The sequence below is a fragment of the Caloenas nicobarica genome, chromosome 8 (assembly GCF_036013445.1).
Source record: "Caloenas nicobarica isolate bCalNic1 chromosome 8, bCalNic1.hap1, whole genome shotgun sequence".
In the NCBI taxonomy this organism is placed as follows: Eukaryota; Metazoa; Chordata; class Aves; order Columbiformes; family Columbidae; genus Caloenas; species Caloenas nicobarica.
This window is the reverse complement of record NC_088252.1, coordinates 9239579-9257640: the sequence shown is the minus strand read 5'-3', so window position 1 is coordinate 9257640 and position 18062 is coordinate 9239579. Positions and strand designations below refer to the sequence as shown.

The 18062-nt window shown below is 41.6% G+C and overlaps 1 protein-coding gene across 1 annotated transcript in view; it reads left to right on the top strand.

Moving 5' to 3' along the window:
* The first annotated feature begins 6728 nt into the window (after positions 1 to 6728).
* The window catches only part of SLC25A36 (solute carrier family 25 member 36), a 34303-nt gene continuing 22969 nt past the window's right edge, over positions 6729 to 18062 (top strand). Inside the window, exons 1-2 of the mRNA XM_065639835.1 lie at positions 6729 to 6897; positions 17129 to 17299. Coding sequence (XP_065495907.1) covers positions 6857 to 6897; positions 17129 to 17299 — 212 coding nt within the window. The 5' untranslated portion in view covers positions 6729 to 6856. The remainder of the gene's footprint in view (positions 6898 to 17128; positions 17300 to 18062) is intronic.

Genomic DNA, 18062 nt, shown 5'->3' with positions numbered 1-18062 from the left:
AAGGACAGAAGCCTGTGCTTGAGAGATGGGCTAAAACAGAATGGCATGATGGATCCGCATCTTTCAAAAGAGGGACACCTTGACAGCACAACCTACCCAGCTTCTCAATTTGAGACCCATCTGAGCACAGGGTGCACACAGTGCTTTCAACCTTCCATTCTAGACCCCAGGTGCTGCAGAAAACCACATCATGGACTATCACTTTTTCTCAACCTGAATTTATCCATGCCTTCCGGTAACTCTGCTAATATTGACCTTCGGCTTACGTAGTATTTTACTTTTCTGGTCCCTGTGGTTTACTCCTTTGGTGTCTTTATAGGCAATCATATCTTGTCTTAGCCTTATTTACCCAGCCCAAACAAACCAAATCTTTTAAGTGTTCTCTGATATGATAAGCCATCCATTTTCCAGATAACCTCAATGGCTGTTCTGTACACGTGATTTAGTTTGAATACACTTGTCCTGAAAACTGACAGCATAAGTCATGCAAAGTGTTCTTCACAGCTCTCACAAGGGCTAAGTACAATACAATTAACTGCTTTCTTGTCTCTTTTGTATCTGGATGGTCCTAATTCTAAAATCCAATTTTCAACACTTAGGGCTTATACTCTCCCTAGCAAGCACCTCCAGGTATTGAGGTAAACTATCCAGTTTTCACTCTTTGTTTGCAAATCATCATGCCTTCTGTTCTTTCTCAGTCATACATATATAATACCACTCTCCAAGTCCTTATTTTTATCCTATTGACCTTCTCGGCTAAGCATCTGACTTATCTCATTCTACTTCATTATTGGTGACATGGATTTAAAATATAGATTCACATACAGATCAATACAAGAGTTAATAAGATCACTGCCTTTAAAAAAAAAAAATCTTAAAGTGTCAGCTTTTGCTAGGGTGGAGTCAAGGTCCTCCAACTGTCGCATTTCACACCAATTCACTTCTACCATTTCAAAAGAGCGGTACACTCATTTTATTAACTTTCAGAATCAGTACACTGAGTTAAAAACATTACAAGGAATGTCTTGCTATGATTTCAGATCCTCAATTACATCCAAAAATCCTCAATACACCCAACTCCTGGCAACGAAAAAACCTCATTCCATCATTTACGTTGATGGTATTTATCATTGAAGTCTGAGTTCTTTAAGTCAGTGAATTATTTGTAAGGCTATCTTTAGATTTTGGGGTTTGTATATCTAAGGTTCTTTTCTCTTCATCGAAAAACTCTCTGAACATATTACCACTGTATTTGAAAGTGAAAGCACAACCATCACCTCCCCCCATTTTGAACAGTTTCTGGAAGCAAACCAGATAACACACCAGGAACATGGTATTTTTAAAAATGTCAAACAAGAAACAAATGAACCCTATCTTGATCTCATATACCATGTAATAAATCCATCCAGTTTCTTCCCAGAGGCTTACTTTACATCTAGATTTAACCCTTTTGCCAGGTCTTCATTAGCAGTAATGAAGCAGTTCAATTTCTCAGTGTTATCAACAAACACTAGGTAAAGCCTTATTCCTCAGCCAGACTTACAGAGAAATTAATGCTGACTGTTTAAGGAGCTGTACTTCAACCCCTCACCAATGTTGAATCAAATGACTCTTAAAAATGCATTTCATAGAACACAGAAAATAATATGAAAACAGGAAGCCTTAATCGCCAACTACTCATTTTCCAAAGCACAAAAGTTGTGATCTAAAGTCTCCTTTCTCACTTCCCTGGGAGAACAGCTCACTGTTTTCCCCCTGGAGTAACATCCCACTCATGCTTTGTTGCTGCCAAGTCCTAGGACTTTATCTCACTTAATGTACTTGTAACAAGGCCTGATCCGAGCTGCAGCTGACCCTGCAATGCCAGCTGCCCTCAGCCATTCCCACTTTCCTTCCTCCTACCAGTTTCCTCATTTGACTCTTGAGTAACTTCTGGTGTTTGGCATTTTACCACACAGAACCATCTACAGGCTCTGCCCCCTTACCTGCTAAACTGTCCCCTGCACCTCCCAGTTCTCTTTGATGCAGGACTCTAAGGCTTTCCCCTTAGCTTAGGGTGGACCCTTCCACTCACAAAGGAACAACTCAGTTTTTAAGTTCTGATATAAAAGTGATAAATCCTTTGTAGATCTTGATGAAAGCAGGCCTACTACTCAAACAGACCTCAATGGAAGTCAAGAATTGTGTTCAAGAGTTTTTCATCTTCTCATAATTAATCAAGCTTGTAATCCTTACCTTGTGCTTTGCAATTCTTCACTTTACAGCTGACTACTATTCACTTTAAACACATTGGCACTAAAGCAAGAAGGCAGCTGTTAAATATGCAGATGATAAACACCAAGAGACCTCATCAGCTCAAGGGACCACTGAAAACTGCCTGGACAGAAAAATCCATTCCTAACTTGCACACAAAGGCTGGGCAAGAAAACAAGTTCTCCAGTTTTTTTCCGCCACCAAGACAGTGAAAATAGACTTGGATGTATCTAAACCTTCAGCCCATTTTAGTTTTCACTGATACATACTTTCATATGGAAACTTCAAACCCAACATCTGTGGTAGCGCTTCAGCAACACTTTGTAACTCCGTAGTAACTCTGGCTCTGCAACAGAGCAACTACAGGTGCAAGCCGTAAAAATCTGCGCCTTTCAGCAGGCATGTGCTGCCCCTGCTGCCACTCTGCTCCCCATGCACTGTGTGATACACTCAATCTTATTCCTTCTGAAAGAAATAAAGGAGAACTGCATATATGCTCAGAATAGCCCACACCAAGTACAATTACACAAAGTATTACTTTGTGAAATTTCAAGAAAATACGCTATATTCTACCGAATGAAAAGTAGTCTGATAATTTCTCAAATCATACAAGTTGAGTTCCCAGAAATAAAAAAAACTCTTTAAAAGGAGAACATGACCTTAGTGGCCACAATTTTTAATAGCCTAAATTCATTCTTCTGTATGCTTTTGAAGTGTTAGGAAGCCTAAAGGAACTGAATAAACATTTAACTTCGTAGGATTGAATTCTGAGTATTCATAATTTTTAATTCTACACATCTTATCATTCCTGAATATGTGCATTTAAATGGAATACCTTAAGACATCTCCTCTGGCCTTTCATGGTGACTGGAGAGAAACAGAGCACACTGGCCAGGATGGTCATTTGAAGAAGGCATAAAAGAGATTAGGAAACAGTAGTTCCTAGGAAAAAGCAGCAGCATACCACAAGTGTGCCTCCTGCTGTGTTTTGAGAAACTTCTGTAGATTGCCTTGGTCAAGAGAAGCTGCTTTCTTCCATCTCACTACTCAGCATCTCAGGGTCAGCTAGTTGATAATATACCTTGTGGTTCATGAGGCCTTGAAAGCGCAGCTGCCTCTGCCTCCAGCTCACAGGAGCACCACAGCCATACACCCATACCCAGCGACACTTGTTCACGTAAGGCCCCCCTGAGCCAAGGCCTCCGGTGAGCTCTGTGCCACTGTCTTCCCTTCCTCATTATCAGCCCTTTTTTTCTGAAAGACTGAAGGATCCTACCTACTTTTTGATTCCTCCTGGGACACATTTCCTTCTCTCTACATGAGGATATAACACATCCATCCGTTACAGCATGATATCAAGAAATAATTTTATCCCACAGCAAAAGAATTTCATAGAAGGAGAAAGAAGTGGATTCAAATGGTTCAGAATCAAAATTCCCAACTGAATAAACCTTGTCTTCCCATTTCTTGCAGGGAAAAAATCTATTTCTGTGAGCTTACTCAGGAAAGGGAGTAATGTATCACTTAGATAAACACAGCATCTAAGAATGTTAAATATTTTAAAATAGGTTGTTTAGTACAAATATTATTTCAGAGAAATTGTTTTCTATTGTTTTATGAGGGTTAACCTTGGCACTGGCAAAAGACAGCAAATGTTTGTTTAAAGAACTCTAAATTGCAAACAAAGACATGACTACACTGAATCCACGTTCCAAGTGTGGAGTTGTTTCCTGTATATTTTAAACTTGTGTAATGTGGTCATATAAATATTAGAAAAATAGAAGGTCATTATAAGCCTAATAATAAGAGCAAGAATCCAACATAGTAGTTCAGAATAGAAAGACAAATGCAATTTTCAGAAAACTCATTGAAAAACAGCAGAAGAAATTCTGCTGCATAGGAAAAATATATTATCCTACTTTAAGTGGCCATAAAAGAGAGGAAAAAATGGCTATATCAGGAAGGGTAGGAAAGGTTTTTCTATTGCTCTTTTTTATACAGAAAGCCATCAATGAAATTTAAGAAAGGGTGCTCTCTGTTCAAAGACTACAAGAGGACAAGTACAGCATGTGCTGTGTGCATGATATCCTGAGGAAAAATCAGAGCTAGAAAACACAGAAACAATGGCTTAATTTCTTGTCACACATTTTTCTCCTTATTGGAACTCTGTTGAGTGCTATTACACATCTTAGTTACACCAAACAAACAGGAAAAGTCCAAAGTCCAACAATACACACTTTTAAAAAAAACTTCTAAATAATCAAGCGGTAAGAGTGACAAAGGATTTAGCAGGAGAGTTACTCAGGTTTTGCAATTAAATGATGGGGAAAAAAATAATCTTACAAACACTCAGATGAATAAGATCTTTCGAAAATGGGACATCACGCCATCTGGATGGTTTTATTTACGTTCTGGGCACTCACGTGTGATCCCATGTGGCATTTCCTCTCCACACTTACCTCTCCCCCGTGGATGAAGGGCGAAACGCACTGTAAGAGTCCACATCCATCAAGCATTACGGGATACGTAGTTCAGCCAGGAAGTCCAGCCTAGCAAGGTAAACAGAAGAAAAAGTAGTGTTAAAGACGGCACTCAAGAAATTCTGCAATGTCATTTTGAATCAGAACGCTTCAGACTCTGAGTAAAAACTGAAAATATTTCGGTTTGGGCCTTTTTAATGTTTCAATGGAACATTTAAATTTTCTGTAAGACACAATTTTTTAAAACTACAAAGCATATAATAATGCAGCTAAAATGTTTCAATAGCTCTGTTCTTACTATTCAATAAGCATTTCACAAAAATAATCGAATTACGGTTTTTCATTTGTCACAGTGCAAGCCATAAGTGCCAGATGAAGGTTATAGCTCCCCAATTATGAGTTCACCTACACAGAGACAGAATAAAGCAGAGTCTTTGTCTGTCATTTAATCTTCTTTTGAGTTTACTGGGACATGTGCTCTCTGGATGGCATCACATGGCCTGCAGAAAACTCATCATCTGTTCCCTCTTAAGCTACTGAGGGCACGGGAAAAAATTTGGACTCATGACCAAAAACTAAGTATTGGGCATACAACCCTTCATCTTTCATGCATCATTTGGTAAAATCTCAGCCAAAGTTTTCCAGTACTCTCCAAATAATTTATCTGTTTTAATTAACCTGAATATATTTACTCTTTCCTGTGTGACATCTTGTGCCAAGCTGCACATGATCCTTACTTTTTGAATGTTAGGTTTAACAAGTCTCATCTTAAACATACTACAGGCTTCCAAAAGTCTTGCCTGTCTGTCTCTTTTGGAATGATTTTCACTCATTTGTTCACTAGTTTCACCTACACACAGTCATAGAGTAGCAATGAAGAATACCAACTGCAAAATCATCGTCCTACTTTGCTTGTCCCAGTTCACTGTAACTACATTTCCCCCCCTCATGTCTCCAAGCCTTCTCCAACTAAACTGCCTCCTCAACTCCCATCAGTCTTACAAAATTTCGCATTACATTTCTAGCTTATGTGTTGCACATCAGCTCATCTTCTCAGAGGAGGATTTTTTTTAAAAAAGTGACTGCTTCAAAATGCATGCTTGTTTTGTTAGTGTAGAGATTCAAAGTTGTTGTGCTATTATGAGACAGGTCTTTATATTTTGGAAGAACTCTGTATTATATGGACACTCACAAAGGTTTTAGCTAGTCATTTATTTGCCTTCGAGTGCTTGGATTGTCAAAGCATTGACTTGAACAACAGTTTTATGTATTAAGTCAAGACTTTTGCAGTGTAGCATTATTTCTTTTCCCTTACCTATGTATTTTTGAAGAAAAACAAGACAAAAGTCACCCAATGAGTCCTGATACTCACTTAAGAACAGCTCCCAACAAGCCTGCACTTGGCTGTCTCTTTAGGAAGATGCATTGCTCAGTAGCTGAGGATATAGCCTATAATGCAAAAACGAGAAGAAACAATAACTAAGGCTACTACATGCCTTGCCAATACTACTGCTTTTGGACGCCGAGGGCACGGGGATCACTCTTCGTGTCCCTCTTCCCCGTGTTTTCTGCAGCCGATACCTGACCTACCCTCAGGACCAGCACACCCCTCAGGAGAGGCAGCCCACAGCGGGCTGTGGGCCTCAGAGAGCTGCACATAAGGCCCCCTCAGGAAGCAAAGGAGAAGGAGAGGAGACTCCCAGGGGAGGCGTTCACAGCAAGGACCCAGGAACACCCCTCACACACCGCAGCGCCGAGCCCGCTCCAGCGGCCCCGCACATCGCAGCTGCCGCCTCAGAACAGCCGGTAACGGCCTCCTCGCCCGGCTTATGAGGCGGAGCGCGCCGGTGACGTCACACAGCCCCAGCCAATAGCGGGCTCTGTTTACTCCGGGAAGGCTCGATGCCTATTCATGAGGGAGGCTCTCGCGCCCGGCCGTTGCCGCAGTGGCTCCGGGTGGGAGGCGGAGCCAGGCCGCGCGCCCCGCCCCCGCCCGCCGCGCGCCGCAGGAAGCGCGCGGCCGTGCTGCGTATTTATGCGGAACCGTGCGCGGAGCGGCTCGGCCCAGCGCGGGGCGGGAGCGCCCGGGAGCCCTTTCTGCAACCCGGGTGCAGGCGACGAGGATGAGCCAGAGAGACACCCTGGTGCACCTCTTTGCTGGCGGGTACGTACAGCCGCCGCCCGGCGGGGCGGCGGGCACGGTACCAGCCCTGGCCCATCCGCGCGGGTGGCTGGGCTGGGCAGGGCCGCCCGTTCGCCGCTGTTCCTTCCCCGCAGGCTCCGCCGCCCCAGCGGAGCGCGGCACCGTGTGGCGGGTGCAGCCCTGCAGTTCTCTCCGCGCTTGTCCTTCTAACCCTGGCAATGGCTCCTGCGGTGTTTTCCCGTGGGGATCCTGCCCCGCCGCGGCCTGGCCGGGAGCTCGGCCTGGAGCAGCCAGCCGGTGGCGGCGCGGGGGCTCCGCTGCGGCGGGAGAGCTGCAGAGGCCGCCCCGGAGCGCTGCGAGGGGCTGCCGCCCCTTCTCCGTGCCTGACAGGGCACTAAGGAGGAGAGGGATCCCTGCTGGGACGAGGGGCCCGTCCGCTCGCCCGGGCCCGCCCCGCGGCTCAGCCTCCGGGCCCAGCCCTGCAGGGAGCCCTGGCTGCCCGGACGGGCGGCCCTGGCCCTCGCCGGGAGCCTGGGCACGCCGTGCCCGTGTGGCGCCTGCCGAGCCCGGCCCCGGGGTCACGTTTTGCAATGGGCAGCGGGAGTGATACGTGGGCCCTTGGGCGAAACGGGTGAAGGTTTACCTTTAAAACAGCCCGTTCCCTCTGATCGCCCTTCCAGGAGTTTGCCCCTTATCAGGCGTTTCCGTGGAGCAGCACAAGCCTCTGTGCACGGTCTCCCCCGCTGGGTTGGAGAGGCTGCCTGAACATGCCTGCCAGTGTCAGAGGGCCACCGTGTTACTCGAGTGCATTTCAACACTCTGCTGTGTATTGCTTTTAGCTGTGGGGCTTGACATGAGCCTGCAGCTTTCTGCACACAAAGTCAGAATAACTAGAGGGAAGAATACAGCTAGAAGTGAAGCTGTGGCTCTTGTAGTCCTGGTTAGCTTTTGAGGTGACTCTTGTGTCTTTCCACGTCTGTGTGCATCTTTTTAAAGCTTTGTAATGCTGGAGGTGTTTGTGGTTACACAGCCTGTGGTCTCTAGGGATAAAGTGGGAGCAGCACCTACCTGAAAAGAGAAATCTGGGGATCCTGTTTGGCTTAATGATAAAAGTGTATTTGAGTAGTGAGCATGGCTGTACAGAACAAGAAAAGTGACAGACTGAGAACATACTTTTCATCCAGAGAGAAAGCTTGAAGCTTGGATTTTGATTTGTACTCATTGACTCTGGACTGGGGTGATTGAGGAGGAAGAAGAATGTGGTGTTTACTCTGGCAGGTCTGGGTGAGTTAGATACACATGAGCACATTCTCTGCTTCCAGCCCACTTTGCAGGCTTTCACTGTTACATGCCAGATTCAGTGCTTCTGTGGGTGTTTTTTCACCCCCCTGTTTTCTGGAACTCTTCTTTAAGAGGAAAGTGATTATGCAGCAGGAGGCCCAAGATGTGGTAGTGTGCACTTTTTTCTTCAGAATTCACATCCTTGTAAATGTTCAGAAAAGCAGTAGAAGGAGCACTGCCTTATTGTAGCACTTTAACTTAGATCTGCAAAGGAGAAATTACTGGGCAGAATAATGTGTAGTGGTAGGGACAGGTTTATAAACCTGAAACTTAAGACCGGATGAAGATTGCTCAGCTCAACTCTTGCTTTCCTGTTCTTTGCAGAGAATTCTGGTCTACATTTAGCTGCTGGCCAGTTGGGTCAAGGGTTATACTGTAAGGAAAAGGCCAAATGATGTTTCCACACATTTCCTGTAACCTTAGTTCAGCAAGGCTAACTGTATATTTGTCACATTTTGCAATAAGAAGGTTATTTAGGGTTATCTCATTACTTCTTTGTGAGCATGATGGGCTACAGATCTCTCGAGTGATCTTTAGTCTTCAGTGAAATTAAAGAAAAAGGAACGGAGCTTTGTTTTCCTTTAGGTTTCACTGGAGACTGTACAGAAACAACATGATTATCTCAATTTCTTGGCCTTTGTAATGCCTTAACATAAGTTCAGTCTTCGATTCCTGCTTTCTGTAATGAAACTATAGCTGTGATGATATTGCTGTTTTAGTAATGTGGGTGGGGCCATCCTGGGATTTTTCTGTAGCTGCCTGGTTTGTTGCAGGACCAATTCAACAAGAGCTGTCAAACTGCAGTACTTGTGGGACATTATGAGTTTATGTTGAGAGTTAGTTTCATATTTCTAATAGTTTCCCCCCCCAATTCATTTTTTCCTATCTTTGCATCCTTCTCCCTTTCCAACAGGTTTAATATACTCTTTTAGCAGTGCTGGCCACGGGGGCAGTGATGATGAGGAAATTACTCAGCAATTACTACTTGCTTTGTTTTCTAAAGTAGTTTTTACTCAAGTAGTTTCATTTTTAAGAATTGTCTCTGTTTAAAAACTGCATGTTACTTGTAAATACATCCGGTATTTTGTGATGGAAATACTAAGTCGAAGTCTAAAAGTAAGTAACTTAGTACTCATTTTGGAATGGCTTTTAATGTAGTTTCGAACACTATCATTGAACTGAAGTGGTCTTGTTTGTGAGGTTTTTGGTGGTGTTTTTTTTTTTTTCCTAGAAAACAAAGCTCATGTAAATGATTTTGCTGGACTAGTTCATTTATTAGACGATATATCAACAAAGTAGTGCTTCATGTCTAGGCAACTCCCCCTGCTATGACCTTCTTGATTTTTTTAAAATAGGATATTCTCTGAGGTTCTATACATAAGAATAAAAACAATCACATTTAGAAGTAGAAAATACATAGCATAAAAGCATCACATTTACAGGAAAGAGGGTAAGGTAAAAAAATAAAGAACTCAATTTTAATAAAAAAATAAGGTTACTAACTTTTAAGAAGACATTCCTTAAAGAAAAGCAGTTTTAACTGATAGAATTTGTAAGCAGTTGGTTCCATGCACTAACTTGACTGTCAGCTAAAGACACTTAAACATAGTTTTCTAGGCTATGTTCAAAACTGCCATTGTGCACTCTATACTGAAGAGTAATTGCAGGGAGCATATCTGCATGGATCGATAGTGTACCTGGGGTTCAGTTTCATGCTGAAACAGTGTTGAAATCACTTACTTAGCTCATATGTTGTCACGATGCCCCTAATTGTCAGACTCTGTTTCTGTAAACTGTGTGGTGACTGCACCTCCATTTGCGCATAGTATCTTGTCCTCGTGGCAGCAGGAACTAGCTGGACGCCTGTAGTGCTGGATCATGATACAAAATTGTGCTTCAGGTGAAACTCTTGCTATATAATTTTTGTTTTGAGCTACTCAGTTGCATTGGTCAGAACTCTTCTGGTTTAGATTTTTTTACATATCTTATGGTTTTCCATTGAGTCAAACAGCAGCTGCTTTCATGCTATAGACAGCATGTTGGTAGTAAAAACTCAGGTGCTTTTATTCCAAACCAAGAATAATCATCAATTAAACATTCTGTATCTTTACGTTATGAAGTCTTGTGATTGAAATGTAGGCTTTAGATGAACATTTTAGTTCAAGTATATAAATTACATAGTTACATGCTTTTCTAGTTATTAGACTACATAAGCCAACCAAAAAGTAGTATGAGGACCTTAATGTTTTGCTTTATAGGGAAGATTAATATCTTTTGGATGTAATCTGGTTGCAATCATAATTTGTACATTGGATGAAAGTTCAGGTGTAGGCTACAAAAATAGTTTCAAAGTTTTCATGATTTATTCTTCATTTCCAGAAAGCTTATGACGGTAATTCTGTATCATTCAAACTTCCGTCAGGATGTGGGAACTTGCCTGGGCTTTGTTTCCCCAGCAAAAGGAGGGACTGTTTTGGGTTAAGGTGTGGGCAGCTGCTTTTCTGAGTTCAGGGTTTGCATACTCTCAGATTTACTTCTTAATTTTTTCTTTACTCTCGGTGTTTCTTGCAGAAAGTTGGTTGTTTTTTTAATTTAATTTGTAAGGAAGTATAGGGAAGAGTCTCTGTTCATTTGTCATGATTATAGAACTATCTCAAATTGATCTGTGATTTAAATTGGTCTTTGACAGAGGTTCTTAGCAAATCCCTGCAATGGCTGAAATAGTTAAGACTCAAAGTATATTTAAGAAAAATGTTTGAATTATTTGGAAAGATCAGGCACTGTTGAAATGTATGAAGTAAAGGTGAAAGACCCTTGGAATTTTTCTTAAGAGATCAGTTAATCATGTAGCAGGTAGTGTGATGATAAGGGCTTTTTCACTCCTCCTCAGAAAATAGCCACTTGAGCCACAACTGAGTTGCCAAGCTCTTGGACTCTCCTCTACCCTAAAGTACATTCCTGGCATAACCCTAAATGTCTTTCAGAACCAAGTTCTTCCTGTTGTAAGGCACAGGAGAAGGTTAGTACCTTCCTATCCAAACTTCAGGTTATTTTTGTGTTCAGAGACTCTGCTGTGGGGAATAAGGCAATGTTTGTTTAAAGCACTGAGTAGCTTGGGTTTTGCTCCGTGAGGTTACAAAATCGCATGAAAATTGCTGTCAGTACTTGAAAAAACTGTGGAGCTGGTGTGTTTCTCATGTTTCATTTTAGATGACTGATACTTTCAGCTGTTTTTACTTAATACAAATGTCCTTATAAGTATTTATTTACCCTGGTTCTTAACAGAAGCTACGCTGTACATGTTCATGTTTGTTTTGGATAATGGAACCCAGTAATGCTTGTTCTCCTTGTGTTTTTCCTGTTTTCGCTTGTAGGTTTCTGTATGTCAGCACATCAGGGGAATTTTATTTTTATGCTCTTGAATAGAAGTAGCAAGTTTGATTAGTATTTTTAGTTTAAGGATGTTAGCTTAACTGATATGTTCTAAGTTTCAACAAAGAAACATAATTGGTGAATAAGGAGGTTAAGGTTTTCTGGCTGCCAGTACTTCTAGTAGTCATGTTAGTACCAAAGATGGGAAGGTGTATAATATACAGGTTTAGCAGTATAACAGGAAAAGCCTGAAAATTCTGGATTAATGAGAGACATTCTTGCTGTTCCCGAAATTTGTACTTGCTAAAGCCCTTAATTACTTGAAAAGAGGGAAACCGTAAGCTTAATATCCAAACCTGCAACTATATCTGTTGACGTGAAAGCGTTGTAGTGTTGCTCTATGGAGTTGCTGAGAGATTTGGGACCTGAGTTCGCAAGAAGAGGTGAAGAGGTTAGAAGGAGTTTTGTTTGCAAGTGCCTTGGTTTTGTTTCTTTTAAGAGTTTTGAGCTCCATTTTCTTACTGTTTCTCTTGGCAGCTAGTATTTGCATGGACTTTCATTTTCATACAGGAAAGAGAAACAGCTGGTAAAATACATGAATGAATGTAGACCCAAGATAACAGGGTCAAGGTTTATCTTTGAGTCTTCGAGGCTGTGGTTACAAATACTGTGAAAGGTGAATCTGAGACTAGCACTATGCAGCCTCATCTTTTATTTGTATGAAATACATAATTATCTGAAGGAATAAAGAAAAATATTGCACTGACAGTTTCAATTCTAGGTCAGCTGACACTGGCATTAGGGATATTAATCTGCTTTGGGGCATTTATAGACAGTCCAGTGGCTGAAGCTGAGACCCTCATCCATGCTGGAGTTGTCTCTGCTTTTACTTGCAGGGGTGTAAGGTAATGGCAGATGGTAAAGTCTTCTTTGCCAGCCATCTCTCGAAATAGAATCTGAGATTCGAATGCCACACAGGATTAGGTTTTTGAAGTATGTACGTATTTCTTTCCTTGCAGTGTCTTACAAATAATACAGATTTATCTGGGGAGAACGGTTGTCAATACTGTATCTGTGTTAAATTGCTAGCAGAGTTTAAAACCCAAATAGTTCCAGGTTTGTTTCTGTTAACCTGGTGAGCTGATGTACTTCTAAATGCACATTAGAGATCAAATGAAATGTTTGCGTTTTGGTGGTGGGTTTTTTTGTACGGGTACTCTCTGGAACAAGCTGCAGTTTAGGAGAGCATTGCCATCTTCCTAGATTCTTCTGTCCAAAAGATGTCAAGTAGACCACTGTTATTTGTTTTACCATTGTTGTTTGAAGTTTGTTACAATCCCACAGGTTGAATAACTACATGTCTCTGTTTCACTAAGTGCAATGCCTCTTGTGCTGCCTTGTACAGTTTAAGCTGCAGATTTAATTCTCTAACTTGACTGTGTTAATAATAGTGGGATTTTAATCTTCCTTTTTTACCTGTGGATTTACCTACTGATCTTTGCTCTTCTGGCCTTCAAACTACTTGGGACCTACAGGTGTTGTTTCATGCACTTGTATGATCAGACGTTTCTGATGAAAGTCAGCTTTGCAAGGTTTTCTCATACTCAATTGGCAAAGCTGAAAAAGGCTTGTAGTAAACGTAAGTTAGAGGCAAACATCACATTTAGGATAGGTCCTTAGAAACTGCTGTGAATGTTCAGACACAGGATTGTCTCAGGTTTTGGTTCTTCACTTCCAGTTTATACTCTGTCAGCAGGAGTGTATTTGCTCACCTGCTCATTCCACCAGGTGAAACCCATCTAATCCTGGAGAATAAGTTACACAGTAAAGTGTTCTCACAAGTCACAGTTGTTGAGGCCTAGTATGTGACTGGAGATGCTGAGGTCCAGAGTACATTTACAGAGGAGAAATTTCTTAAGTAGCTTACAAAATCCCACCTGTGTTATTGAGGAGAAGAATCCCAATAACTTTCTAACTCTTAAACTTTTTTTACCAAGCTCTGCTACTCCCTAATTTGTGTTAAGCCACAAAATTAAACAAATAAAACCCAAAACTCCTTAATTTGAGCTGGTGCAGCAGGAGAGGTGGCAGCAGTCTGCTGGCAATTTATAGAACACTCGGGCTAAGCTGGAGCTGCTGGCTGCCTGTTAATGGCCTGCCAGAACTTGGAGCACAAAGAAGTAGCTGTCCCTTTCACAGTGTTTCCAGTAATGTGTTAAATAAGCAAGGCCAGAAATACATTTCTAAGTAAAATACACTGTCATTGATGGTGGTGACAGAACAGCTGGTGTGCTGCTTGAAGTTGCTTATTTGTACAGGATGCGTAGTTATTGAATTATCTCTCTTTGTTTACCTGGGAGCTATGTTTACTGACAGTTTCTCATAAACAGATTTTTGTCAAGCCTCGCAGTGTTTATCTTGAAGTTCAAGTGAACTAAATAAATCAGTGTAGTTCCTTGGGCTATGCTTTTGTTCAGCAGTTCAGTTCAAACTCGGATCATGAGACTACTGAGCAAGGTCTGGTTTCTCAGCATTTGGGGACTTTTTCTTTCACTCCTTTGATTCTAGGTGCTTTCTCTGAGGGCTGGGAGAGTGTGGTATTAAATTTTGACAGAAGTAAAAATTGGGGATTTTGCAAAGACTTGTTTGTGAACAATACAGGACCACGCGGCACTTCCCTGCTTTCTTCATTTGTAAGTAGCAGTTTCAGATCTTGAAGATGGGTGACAGAGGAGGATTGTAATCCAAACTGTCAACAGATAGTGGAAAACATTCAAAATATTCTCAGGTTCAGTTGAGACATCTTAAACTGTTTAAAGAAAAGCAAATAAACCAACCACCCAACAACACAACAGTAAGAAACTGCCAAGAGTGCTGATTATTTGAAATTACTTGAATGGCAGAATGTGGTGCAGGCAGAAGGTGCCCCATTCTTCAAGGGAGGTGGTTCGCCTGCTGCTTCTTGCGATGCATGTAAAAATAGTGCTGGCTGCTGCTACATCAGCTGGTGATCACTGAACAACGCTTGTTGTAGGCAGACTTTTGAGGAGCTATGTGTCTTCCCTAGTGATCTCCTCAACTGTTCTGGAGTATTTCCAACCCCTCCATGGTGGATGCCTGACAGAAGTGCTGCTGCAGCCAGGCGGCCCTTGTGGTGATTGGATGTGGTGCAGGGGAGCATGCAGGACACAAGTGCCAGCTCGGTGTTAATCTTTGACTTTGGAAAATTTTTCCAGTGCAATGTAGCTGTGGAGCCAGTAGCATTAAAGGCTCTAGATTCCAAGCCCTGATGAAGAACGCAGGCCAAGTTTTTTCCTCTTCTGTTCTTCCCCTTCCATAGTATTTATCTCATTAATATAAACAATACCATGTGCTTTCTCTTGCTGTTTCTGTTGCTTGAAAGCAAGCGCTTGTGGAGCCTGTCCAAAAATCAAATGCGAAAAGATCTTAGAGTAGGCTGGAGGGGATCAGAAACAGAGGGGTTGCAAGAAAGGAAACAAGCTCTAAGGCCTATGGTGCCATATAGCAGTGTCTGCCCTTGAACTGCAGGAAATGCAGGAACTTGCTCTCTGTCTTGATGCTTAAGCTCTAAGCTGCATGTCAAGTTGTTTTCAGGGCTGGCTGCCTGTGATTCTCATGTGGTATCCATGTCATAAACCATACAGGCTCCTACTGCTTCCAACACTGGCTAAAATAAATATTAGCACATCTAGCCTGTCTCCTCCTGCAACTCTTATTTTAAAAATTATATTTGTAGCTTGCTATTAGAAGAGTGAGTTGCTCATTCAGAGATGTTTTAAATGTGCTTCTCTAGAAGCTGTATCAGGCCATTCCTGCATGTGTACAGCACACACTGTGAGAACACTTCTTTCCAGACTGACAATGAAACTCATTTTCTTAATTAAAACTTGGAAAAGAGTAGACTTCAGTCTAATCTTGGAGTTAGGGGTGGGACAATATGCCTTTAGGCTTAATAATAGGATACCTCTAGGCCACTAGGTTTAAATGGAGCATTAAGTGAACATCATCAAACATTATCCTACTTTGCAGCTGTTTGGTATTGTCAGTTCAAGTCACACAAACATTAGTTTTTTAGTATGCAGTGCTCTGCTAACAACTACCGTTATTTCTGGTATTCTCTTCAGTCAAACAGAGACAACAGCCTAAAAGCTACATTCCTATGAAAGTTTATAGCAGATCTTGAGTCTTAGTTATTCTAATTTGTACTGAACTCTTCTTTGCATTTTGGATGATGTTATGTAAAAAATACCATCGAACAAGTCTTACAGTTCTTTAAAGGTTTTGGGGGCGTATGAGCCTCTCATGTCACAACAAAATAGCTGGTAACTACCTTGTTAGAATCAAACACCAACTCCAGTTATTGCATCAGAGAAGGTAATGCTGGGCCCTTTGAATTTAGTATGAGTTGTATTTGTTAGTGGATTTCAGACTGAGCTGTTAGTAGCATAATTAATATCCTAATTTAAATCTGGGTTTGGGGGGTGGTGGTGGTGAGTGTTTGTTTTTAAAAGGGTGCATATCGTGTCCTGGTCATAGTTTTAAGATGGACATCTTGCAAAGTTAAGAATACTGATTTCAGAAAAGGTTCAAGGGGAGCACTTGCCAAGGAATTTGGGGATGTCCTTGGAATTGGAACTTGTGGATTTGATACTTTTCCCTTAGAGGCTGTATGTGATTGTAGTTAAACAGATAGTGTAGATCTTAATAAATCAGTTATGATCAAGCACAAGTAGAATCCTCTGAGCAGAGCTGCTAAAAGGCACACGTTCTTGGATATTTTCTGCTCTAGCAGAATGAGAGTAACTCCACTGTCAGTACAAGTCATGCACAACTTGCCTTGGCTTGCGCACAGAAACAAGTGGCAGACTGAAGCAAAATCTGCAAGTTTTCATCTGGTTAGTGACTTAATGCTCTTTTGTCTTCCCAGGTTATACTCCACAGTAGCTAATCTGTCTTGCTGTAATGGACAGAACTTAGGAAACACTCAAGAGAATCATTGCTTTCTTGGTACAATGCCCAAAATACAAATGCAGTTACGAAGATGTCTTCATCAGTATTTTAATTTTATTCAGTTGCCACACCATGGTTCTTACATGTAGTCCTGTGTGCATAGTGCTTAAAACATTTCTGCCATGAAGGATTTTTGGCACCACGTTTGTGGTGAGGAGCACACTAAACATTCAAAAAAAGTTAAAATTTATCAGAAGTTAAACATTTCACATAGTGAGCTATTTTCTAGAACTGATTTGAACAACATGTACTGAAGACTGTGCACCTTCACTACTTTAGGAAACTATTTTTTTGTCTGTTACATTTGTAGTCCAAGTTGTGGGGTTAACAAACTGACTTAGCAGTTTGCTTGCCTTCAAGAGCAAATAACTGCAGCATTGTCATGCATGTTCAGTTGTTTCTTCACCTTTTGCAATTTGACTGTGTTCACTATAATGTTAATTAGATTTGAATGTATCTTTGAGTTTCATTGCAGTTAAGAATGTGATGATCCTGTTTCTTTTTGCAGATGTGGAGGTACTGTTGGTGCAATTCTGACATGTCCACTGGAAGTTGTGAAAACACGATTGCAGTCCTCCTCTGTGACTTTCTATATATCTGAAGTTCATCTTGACACTGTGAATGGTGCTACTGTCAATCGAGTAACTAGAGTTTCTCCTGGACCCCTTCATTGTTTGAAGTGAGTGTACTTGTTACTGGGTTTTTGACTCATTTTGGGGAGGGAGGAGGAGAGAGGTGTGTTGGACAAATCCATGTGAAAGATTCAGACTCTTATGTCTGTTATGAATCTACTGTGAGATGACTTTCCATATTTTGCCTTTTAATTGTAATTAAGTTTCACATTCCACTTTTCCAAATGTCCTTCATGCTTGAGTTTGTACCTTGAATTAGCCAGAGCATATACCCTGTACAATTCACAGCTCCAAACTACATGCCCAAAACTCACTGGGAGCACTGTAACACTTAAGTGCCAGACTCCATTTTCATCCTGAAAAAGCATTAGTTTAAGACTTTTTAAACTGGTTTGTGTCCAAATCATAGATGTTGCTGAATATAGAGGCAAGAAGCCGTATGAAAATTAACTCGGCTTCTTAGTTTCTCTCTCTCAATTTTTATTACCCAATACCCTTCCCGCCTTTTGGTATTTTCTGGTGGATGTGTGACAAGTAAGGCCAGATTTTGCTGTGATCTGGGATGTTCTGTTTGCATAGCACCTCGCTGAACGGAGACTGCCTTTCCTCTCCTTGCCACCAGTGCTCGTGATGCCCAGTAGCCAGCAGAAAAGTTGTATGACCACAGTTAAACTGCTTGTACAGACCACAGGCAGCGTTCACTTCTGGGGGACTCAGACCAGTTATAGGGAGGTGCCTTCAGTATTTGGTGATGGAGCTTTCCTCTAGAAAGGACCTGCTACTGCTGCTTGCATTAGAAAGAATTTGATA